We start from the raw sequence: 10,623 nt of genomic DNA, 5'->3' as shown, positions 1-10,623 counted from the left end.
TTACTATTAGCCATCAGGTCATTCTAACAAAACCACAGGCAATGTCTCTCCCACCAAAGATACTTCAAAGATTGATGGCTTGCACTAGCCTTGAAGCATTATGGAAAACAACTAACATACTAATGAACAAAACAAAGTGTTATTGTTAACACTGGGAAAACCATTCTAGCTCAAATTCTCAAAGGTACTTGGGGAATTTTACTGTTAACTTCAAAGAGACAGGATTTCAACCTTAGATTTTTTTTTTCTCCTGACTTTTAGAAACTGCTTTACCCCTTTCTAGCTAGTTTATGCTATAATCCCCTTAAAATTGTTAATTTATACTGATGCAAAACTTTTCATAAAGGGGTAGAGAGACAAGTAAACAAAGTGGGCCCTACTGCCCTTCTGAAATCCCATGGAGCCCAAAGATTACATTCATTTCCAAATTAATCACAGTAACACTTCCCACGTATGTCTATTCATCCCTGAAAAGTAGCTTTCTGTATTAGCTTCCCCTCATTTTACTCGAATGGGTATTTTCAAAACAAACCAAGTTTAGGGTTCTCTAAACATTACTCTCAAACATAGCATTTTTTACAATGACTGTGACTCCCTCAGAAAGTTCTTATTATCTTTAAACATGTTCCTATTTTATTTCTATAACAAAAAATATCTGAAACAAAATCTTGTTCTAACATGCAAAGTTACTTATTTTGATATGTAGTCTTAAACTTTTCTGCATATTGAATGTTATATAGTTGGAAAACTTTGGTTTATACATAAAGTATACAATAAAGGTACAATATAAATAAAATAGTTTATTGCAAGTATTTTAAAAGAGCTCTACAATACACTTTCAAAACATTTTATACAGTATTCTGTCTTTCAATATGAAACAATTCACATAGGGAGAAAAAAATCTCAATATATAACTATAGTCATTATTAATGTACTGAATCCATCTGCCATAGAAAAATCAGAGTAACTACAGACTGTTTCTGAATATCTTCCCCGGTTTTATTCTCTCTGAAAATGGGAAAGAACAGCATGTATGAAAATAAAATAAAAACTCCCTTCATGTTGTGGTTTGAACTCAGCTGGTAGCCAATCACCACACGGCCAGTCGTTTACTTCCCCCCTCCAGCCTCCCCGGTGAAACAGAGGAGGGATTTAAAAAAAAAAAAAAAAACCATAGGTTGAATAAAAAAATATTTAATAATAGTAACAAAACAACAGTAACAATAGTAAGCCCAAAGGGGTAAAATACAGCAGTGGCTCACCGACCGGCGACCAGTACGCAGCCCACCCCCAGCAGTGATCCCAACCGCACCAGAAATCCCACCCTGCCAACAGGGAAACAAAACAGGCCATGAGAGAGCACGTGTCCGCCTACACACCGAGCACGATGTCACATGATATGGAATACTCCAGTGATCCATCCGGTCTGGCACTCTAGCTGTGCTCCCTCTCAGCCTGACGAAAGTTAACTCTATCCTGGCCAAAGCCAGGACACTTCATCATTCACTTCCTTTATACCAAATACTACAAAGCTCATGCCACAGCAAAACCTAGATAAATCGCTTCAAAAATTAAAAAAAAAAAATTATCAAAACCATTTTACTTAAATAAACATGAATCTATTTAAATAGTGAAAAGAATGCCATGTATCTTACAGATATGTTAACTTAGAAATAAGATTAAAAACTTCAGGTTTCAACTAGTCAGAAGTTGCATAACAAAGGAAAATATCCTAAAAGGTAGTTTTTTCAGAGAAAAAAAAAAAAAAAAACCCACCAAAACTTCATTCTTGTTTGCAATAATAAAGCTCCACTGCACTTAAAACTTTTTGCCAGCCCCACAGGCACAACAGGCAAAGCTGTCTACTTACCAGAAAGTATAACTACAGATTCTATTAATACAAAATCGCAATTACTTAATTTCAACTAAAAGTCATTTTCAGTATCTTATATTTAATATAACAAGAACATGATTTCCTGACAAAGCTGCTCGTCTGAGTTATTATCACATCTTAGAGAATGTTTGTTTCATTGGTGCAATATGTACGCTAGAAGGAAAGGAGCCTGGAACAGATAGATAGTAAGTGCGTTTGTAATGTTAATTTCTTGTTCTCTTTCCTTGCAGAAAAATAGTGCAGTATGGTATGAATTGGCCAAAAAAAGCCAGAAAAGGCAAAGGATATCCAAAGAAGTGGAGATAACGAAGTGGTGAAATGGATTAATTAAAACCCTGCTATTTTAGCAGTGTCTACTTATTTTGTATCATAAAAAGTGAAAAGATCCAATTCCTCATCCATAGATCTCCAAGCACATTACAAAATTTAAATCTTTTCTATTAACGGTTCTATAATGCCACATCAACATTTTTTCTCATTAAACTTTTCCCCCTTTTTCTACTTTCTTCTTTTTTGCCTTTTATCTAAAAATAAATGTTATTTTTTTAGAAAGTATGAAATAAATACAGCAAGTCGCCTTTGTTTGCAACATATAGGAAGCCAGAAGAAAGTAAAAAGACCTCTATTCTGGAAATTACCTTTTTATCTTTACTCTTCTGATAGTTACTGGAAAGCATAATGTCATAAAATACTATATGGAAAAAAGTATAACTTCTAAAATATCAGATTCATGGAGCACTGCACATTGCTGCTACACAATGCAGTAAGAATGTGTATTTATAAATTAATTTAGGAAAAGAAATGCAAAATTACATATTTTGTTTTAAACATCTCACATTCACAAATTACATCAAGTAGACAGTTCTGAAGACAGTAAATTAACTCTTTACAAGGTCATCTCCGTAACAGACAATCTAAGTGGAACTCAGCTTTAAGCTCTCTTTAAAGTGAGTAAGGTGGTGCCTTTTCAAATGAGGGGCCTGTCTGAAATTTTTACCACAAACTGAACATTCAAATGGCTTCTGTCCAGCATGCATTAGGTAATGTCTTTCAAGCTTAGAAGGTGATTTAAAAGTTTTAAAGCAGATACTGCATTTATACAATTTGTTAACAACCTCACTTTTTTCAGTGCCTTCAGAAAAATCACACCAATAGCTGTAACAGCTTTGCTCTGTTTCCAACAATTTACTACACAAATATGGCTGTGTGCTTTTACTGTTGGTGTCAAGAACAACATCCCCTGATTTGATTTCAACCTTCACTTCAGCTGCTCGGTTTGACTGAATCAGCTCAGATTCTTGTGAGCCAGATGCCTGTGAAGGTGTTTGAGAATAACCCGAATTACCCACAGGCTGAGAAGACTCCCATTTGGTGTGATCTCCCTGATGATTGAAAACTCTGTTCAGGTTTTCAATTGCTACCTGGCAAACAGAGCTTTTATAGGGTCTCTTTCCAGTATGGGTGAGCTGATGTCTCTTTAAGTGAGCTGACTGTCTAAATGTCTTCCCACAAACATTACAACCAAAGGGCTTCTGTCCTGTGTGTGTAAGATAATGTCTTTGAAGTTTGGATGAAGATGGAAAGATTTTTTCACATCTGTCACATTTACACACTTTGTGTCTGTTACATATATTTTTAGCAGAATCTGAAAAAGCACAGTGAAGTACTTCTAGATTACCAAAGAAACCATCATCTGATGAACCACAAAAAGCGTCTTCATTATCCAGTGAATCATCAATGTTTAACATGCTTTCATCAGTAAGTGTACCTTTTAAATTAATTCCAGAGTCGTGAGGTTGTGGGTGCTCTTGCCAAGGCAACTGCAGAGCAAACGTTCTTTTCATCCGATTATGAAGTGCCTTGTGTGTGTCAAGCTTGCTATGGCAATCCTTGACAGGTTTAGTAGAAGCATGCTGATCAGAACACTGATCTCTAGCTGCAACCAGGTCAGGACTTTTAAAGTGACCTGATTTTATTTTTTTTCTGTCAGACAGAGAAAAATCTGTTGCCTTTCCTCCAGTATGCTTCAGCTTCATCAGAATTTTATTTTTCATGCTGACTGTGTGGCTGCATGCCATTGTAGCATTATTTGAACTTTTGCCATCTCTCAGATAACATTTGTGCAAATTTAGAACCTGCTCCGTTTCAAAACACTGCTCACATGCTGGGCACTGAAAGGGTACAATATAAATTGAGTGAACATCATGTGGGTCATTTTCCTGTGACTTGTGTGTGTCAGCATTCTCACAACTCTCCCTCTTTCCTTCCAACAGGTTGTATGGTCTGGGATATTTGAGAGTCTTTGCTTTGTATACAACATTGAGGAAAGTCTTATTTCTGGCGTGGAGCTGTTTGTGCTTCATGAGTTTGCTCTGTATTTTAAACTGCTTCTGACAAAAGCAGCACTGAAAAGGCCTTTCTTCTGTGTGTGTGAGCTGATGGATTTTCAAGTGTGTTGACTGTCTGAAAGATTTACCACATGAAGAACACTTAAAAGGTTTCTGGCCAGTGTGAATAAGGAAGTGTCTTTCTAGCTTAGATCTTGATGGAAATGTCTTGTTACATGATTCACAAGCATGAATTTTCTTTCTCCTTCTGACCCCATGTAGACAATCTGCCTTCAGACACTGATGCATCATCCACCTCTTTTCAGTTGTAAAAGATTTCCAGCACGTAGAACATCGAAATATGCCACAAGTGACCCTGTCTTGCTCAGAATTCACGGAGTTTTCTGTTTGCTTGGTATTATTCTTATAATTTTCATTATGAAGCTGCTGATGCTTTAAGAAAGTGATCAAGTTTTTGAAGTTTCTATAACAAACAGTACACTTAAAAGGCAGATTATGGGTTAACTGATGCCTCTCCAGGTGGACTAGCTGCCTAAATGTTTTATGGCATACATGACATTCAAATGGTTTTTGACCAGTATGTATCAGATAATGCCTAGCTAATTTTGATGGAGTTTCAAACTGCTTATAGCAAATGTCACAAATATATGGCTTTTTCTTGGGTATCCTGTCAGCTGTTACACACTGCTGAACTTTTAACATTTTTAAAAAGCAATTACACCTTTCTTACTGTTAAGTTTCTTCGGATAAGTATTTCAAGTGAAATCATCAATTGCACACTAAGATGGAAGACTGTAGAAGCAGGAAATTTTCTTAGGAGAGATATTCTTCAATCCCACAAGTCCCTAAAATAAGAAGGAGAGTATTATTTTAGCCTGTATTAATATACAATTGCCTAAGTTTGTCTCGTTTTCTACATAAGAGACCAAAAGCATCTAGATTAGAATACTCCTGATTTAACTTAACTTTAAATGCTTTCCTCATAAGAGAGTAATCCCTTGTTATGTTACATGCTACTTTCCAGAAGAAACAAACAAGTTTAAGTCATCTGTGCTGTCAATGCAGCTACACTTCCAAATAATATGCAGTTCAGCTACATTATGATATTTTGGGTTATTTACAAATAAAGCATATTCTTAAAAAACCCACAAGAACTTACTGTAATAAGTTTCTACCCTACAGCAGCAATTCTGACTCCCAGATACAATATTTATGAAGATGAGAGAAAAAGCGAACTAGGAATTCTTGGGCTTCAGAAATAAAAATTAAATGAATGCAGTGCTAGTGAGAAGTAATACTTTGTTTCAATGTATTGTTAAAGTCATTATTCTGCAACTTATTAACTGTATCCAGCAGTGTAATCATTTTTTCTTTATCTCAAACTGGTAAACACCAGAACCAGTCAGCAAGAGCAACAGACTAACCATAAACTACGACCAGAATGAGGATAACCCTTTCACTATCTGACCACAGAGCTAGAATATCAGAGTTGTGATACCTAAACATGTGTATACTCTGAAATCATCGTAAATATAAAGGTTGTTCTCATAATTCATTATAATGGATGTTTTAGTCTTAAACCAAAATCGTGAAATAATCAGTTTTAATTTTCCTTGAATTTTCAACAGACTTTACACTTGGGCAAGCAACTGTGTCTCAGCTAAGGCATAACGACTTACAAACAAAAACCAAGAACCTTGCAAGTACCTGAGTGCATGATAAGTTATTATTCATAGGAGCAGCTAGAAAGCACCTCAAGCAACCATTTAGTCTAAGCCTTCCACTGTGAGGCAACTCATGTCTAGATAACCTCCAAAGTGGTCTTAACAACTTCTGCTGAAGGAGGTTCTTTAACCTCAGCAGGGCTTCTGCTCCAATGCGTTGCCCTCTTACAAAGCTTGTCTTTGCACTCAGCTGACACTTTCTTTACTACAAAGTTACTTTCACTGTCCTTCCCCCTGCGAACCTGGCAAATAACTAAAAAGGGCTCTCTGTCACAACTTTATGTATTTAGTCTCCTTTTTCTTTTTTTTTTTTTAAAAAAAAAAAAAACTAGGAACACTCTGGTTTTTCTACATACTGCTTTTAGATCCCCTAAAAAAAAAAAAAAAAAAAGAACTGAACTGATTGTTCTTTTTAATCATCTCTGGACTAATTTCACAATTTCACTTGGTCACATCCTTCCTAAATTACAGTTTCTAAGGCAGATTAAGTAATAACTTTGATATACACAAGACATTTCTACTAACTTTGTGGTATTTTGATAACTCAAGTTGTATATTCTTTCTACATAACAGCAGAATAAAAAATTCATTTATTCACTGTCTCCAAAAGTCCTGTCTCTTCACAAAGAGTTAATGTCCCTAGTTTTTAAAAATTCAGAAGTATCTGAAAAGCCCATTCATTCAAAGTCATCGCAAAGAATAAAAGCCTACTGCAATTTAAAGCAAGTTACAATAAGATTCAAGACACATGCACAAAAGACTGAAAATATCTGGTGAATCAAGATTTTTCTTAAGCTTAATGGAAAGAAACCTGGTCATCTGGTAGGATGGTAGATTCCAATCTAACAGATATGTTCCTACATAATTGGGGGCCTTATTAAGTAACATTTGGATGTATGCCTTAGATGCAGTTGTCACTACACTGAGGAGTTACCTAATCTCACTGAAGCAGTTCAGGATAGGATTTATCAATGCTATGAAGCAGTTGAGAAAGTCAACTTTTCCTTTCCTATTCTCTTTTCCTGTAGAATTTTAACAGCTACTCAGTTTCAGTCTTCTTTTGAAGATGCAAGAAAACACAACACTCTTAGGAGACTCTCTTTTCCTCCCAGTTGTTGTCACATCATGTGAAAGCTGGGAGTTTTGAGAGAATGTGTGACACCAAATGCTTTCAAGTTTGTGCTACTGTGAAACTAGACACAGGTAGGCTGAGAAAAGCTTCTCTGCTACGCTGAAAGTTTCTGTAGAGCTCAAGGCAGCCTCCATTTGCAGGGAAGGAAAACCTCCTGAGAAAGAGCTGTAAAGACTGATTAATTTTAGTTAACATACTGTCATACAGATCCAATTTACACATCAGGAAAATGCTCAAACACTATAGTGACACGCAAAGAAAAAAAGTCCAAAGTAAAAGACAGCTGTGGCATATTACACAAGGGATTTTGTATTTAGCTTATACATTTTTTAAACATTCTATCTGGTGAATGAAGAAAATACCCTGTAGTACAAGGTGTCAAAAGCAGAGTAGAGCTTCTTGCTGTGGTCTTGCCCTGTGAAAGACTAAAGGCTCAGATGAGGTAAATTTAGGGGATGCAGAGGAAGGAGAAAGGAGCCAAGATGGGCATTACTGTGTGGCCCAAATATATTTTCAAATCCTATTTACTAAGAACAGACTTCTCCATGTCTATTTGTGCTCTGTGCCTTGCACATCCAAGGAATAAGCATGCTGCTGCTGCTAAGGATCAAAGAACAAAAGACAAGCTTGGAATATTGTCTCCTGCCAGCCTTGGAAGTACTCAGGCTTGTCCTAATTAGAGTCAGAAACTGTACTTCCCTATGTGATAAGGTTTTAGTTTGTGGCATAGGTCCAATTTAATATTAAATTGACACTACTTTTCATCTTGGCTGTAACATCATGCAGAAAAATAGAATCAAGAAGTAATGTAGGCCACTGAAGGTCCACAGAGGACCCTCCTAAGTCTAGTATTACTTATGATTATGTTTATTACTATTACAGATGGCAGCAAGCTGCAACAACATAAAAACATGATGGAAGAAAATTCTGAATTCTAATCTAGTCTTTACTAGTAAGAGAAGGTTTTTTAAAACAAAACAACACAAAACACCCCCCCCAGGAAGAGCACTTTAATAAGGAGAAATGCAAGATCTTCAATTTGGGCAAGAAATATCAACTGGAAGGGGAACAACTTAATAGGTTATAGTTGTGCAGAAAAGACCTGGAGTCTAAGTTGGAACAGAAGCTGAGTATGCCAACAGCATGGCATCCATACCAAGATGCATAAACAGAAGCAAAGCTTTGATAGCACATAAATCTTCCGTACTACTCACTACTGTTTAGAATTCAGCTGGCGTACTCTATCCATTTTTGAATATTGCCCTTAAAATTGAGTCAAGCATATGAAGTAATTGGAATTAATTCAGAGAAAAGGATCAAGAATGATCAGAGCTTAAATGCATAATATACAGGCAAAGATTAAAGTAACTGGTAATGTTAAGTTAAAAAAGAGGAGACCTGATTAAAAAGAACAAAAAGAAACCCTAAAACAAACATAAGAGTCACCTTAAAAGAAAATGGAAATAAGCTGTTCCCCAAGCCATTTACAGTTGTGACTAGAAATGGCTTCAGATCATAGCAAAGAGGATTCAAGTATGTTATTGTCCTTACAGTTGCAAAGTTCTTCTTTGTGAGCATGCAAATAAGTTGTGTGGGGAGATTGCTTTACCTCTAACACCAGAGGTCTCCAAAAAAGCTTGTACAAACATCTCTCAAATTCTCACACCCATATAGTTGGCCCTATACAAGATAAATATTATAGCTTGTTTTCCTATGACTCATTAATATAATTCAAAACAAACCACTTAAGAATTGAAAATTCAATATATTTCCAAATTTGCCACTGAAGGATTCTTCTGCATTAGTAGTAGCATATCCTCAGATCCTTGAGATAAGCTAATACTTACAGGTTTCCAGACACAATTCCAATAAAATTAGTAATAAACGTGTGACGAAACAGAAGGCACCTCTTGTAACATTAACTACAACACGGACAAGTGATAATCTAGCTGCCGATTTATGAAACACATAGCATGCAGCAGAACCTGAGCGGACACACACACACACTGCACACTAGATTTCCTGACCAGCTTTCCCTAGGGAAAAGCTCAGCTAGCGGCGATGGGGGAACAAATTACACCAGAAATGTAACCTTCACCTGCAAGTCATACAAAAATCATCATCATGCGTGATGGCTCCTCAATGCTAACACCTCTCATTCTCCCTTATTTCCCACGTATTTTTCAAAACATTTTCTGAAGCAAAACAAACGATACGTGACGGTGAAACAGGGCTGGTTTAAGAACAAACCTAAGTTCTGCGGATGGGCCCGAGACTCCCGGGACTGACACCACCCCAACCCCCAGCAAGACACACTTAAAATGCAGTTAAAAACTTAAAGGCCGTTAGTGAGGCGGCTCTTACAGGACGCAGACCGCGCGCAGACACCCACGCGCGGGCGGCTTCCCACAGCGGAAAGCGGGCACCCTGCTGAGGCCGCCCAGGCCCCCCCGGCCCGGCCCGGCCCGGCCCGGCCCGGCCCGCAGCGCCGGCACCCAGCAACGCCCCGGGGCAATGCCCCGACACGCCGCGGCCCTTCCACGGCCCAGCACCCCGGGGCCGCTGCGGAGCCCGCCGCGGCGCTGGCCGAGGGGAAGGGCGGCAAACGGGGGCGAAGAAGGGAACGACCTGGAGAAACTGCTACACACCTCCACCTTCCTCATCCCTCCCGGCGTTGCTGCCGCCTAAAGTCTTCCCCCCGGATGGCAGCGAGACGCCAGGACTCCGGGAAACCCGGGCCGGAGTTTTCCGTTCCCCGGCTTAATCCGGCCCCGCCTCCCGCCGCTCTGAGGCTCCGGGCTGGGCTAGGCTAGGCTGCGGCCAGGCCGGGGCGGGGAACGCGGCCCCCGACTTTGTTTCTGTCCGGGCAGAAAATGTCACCTGGCTCTGCTGATGAATTATTAGTCGCTGGTGACACGTTATTCCCTACAAATAAGACACATTTTTCACTTCCGCATCCTAAAAGCAAATAACCGATTCCCGGTGGTTGCGGGATTGTAACTAAGGGTGCTGGTGGTTACCCTGTCGTGCGGTAAACGCACCGTGAGGCCAAACCCAACGCCCTAAAAGGCTGAGGAAGAGGTGCTGGAAGGGAAGGGGAAAAGAGACATTTCCCTAGGAAATCTAAAAAGACTTTCAATAACGTGCACACAAAAGTAACAGTTCTGCAACGTTTTGCCTCCTCTGCAGGAGAGAGGGATCAAACGGGCAGGAGCTCATGGGCTGAAGGACGGAGGGGGGGTCCTTGCAGTAGCTGGAGCCCCCTCAGTGAGCACAGCTTGGCTGAAGTTACCTCGGAGGAATGGCAGGCAAAGGGCTGAAAACATCCAGAAAAAGACAAAAACCATTCACAGTTGGCTCCTGTGTCCAGTTCTGGGGTCCCTGGCCCAAGAAAGACATGGACTCGTTGGAGTGGGTCCAGAGGAGGCCATGAAAATGGTCAAGGGGCTGGAGCACCTCCCTTACGAGGACAGGCTGAGAGAGTTGGGGTTGTTCAGCCTGGAGAAGAGAAAGCTCTGGGGAGAC

General features: G+C 39.2%; 1 protein-coding gene across 3 annotated transcripts; it reads right to left on the bottom strand.

Moving 5' to 3' along the window:
• Positions 1-780: 780 nt before the first annotated feature.
• On the bottom strand, positions 781-9,827 carry ZNF770 (zinc finger protein 770). 3 transcript variants are annotated; one of them, XM_074824524.1, is made up of 2 exons: positions 9,747-9,827; positions 781-5,087 (listed from the first exon to the last, which is right to left on the bottom strand). In XM_074824524.1, the coding sequence occupies exon 2, from the start codon at positions 4,942-4,944 to the stop codon at positions 2,809-2,811; it is 2,136 nt and encodes a 711-aa protein (XP_074680625.1). In that variant the 5' UTR covers positions 4,945-5,087; positions 9,747-9,827; the 3' UTR covers positions 781-2,808. The 3 variants fall into 3 exon arrangements, with proteins under 3 accessions (XP_074680625.1, XP_074680627.1, XP_074680628.1); XM_074824526.1 differs by having other exon boundaries at positions 9,727-9,812; XM_074824527.1 differs by lacking the exon at positions 9,747-9,827 and adding an exon at positions 9,463-9,582.
• Positions 9,828-10,623: the final 796 nt, after the last annotated feature.

This window comes from Strix aluco, chromosome 4 (assembly GCF_031877795.1).
Source record: "Strix aluco isolate bStrAlu1 chromosome 4, bStrAlu1.hap1, whole genome shotgun sequence".
NCBI classification, from domain to species: Eukaryota; Metazoa; Chordata; class Aves; order Strigiformes; family Strigidae; genus Strix; species Strix aluco.
Note: the sequence above shows the minus strand (reverse complement) of the source record. Positions and strands in the feature narration are given on the sequence as shown.

Coding starts and splice junctions, on each gene's coding strand:
- ZNF770 (XM_074824524.1), bottom strand. CDS start 4,944: ATGTTAAAAGTTCAGCAGTGTGTAACAGCTGACAGGATACCCAAGAAA.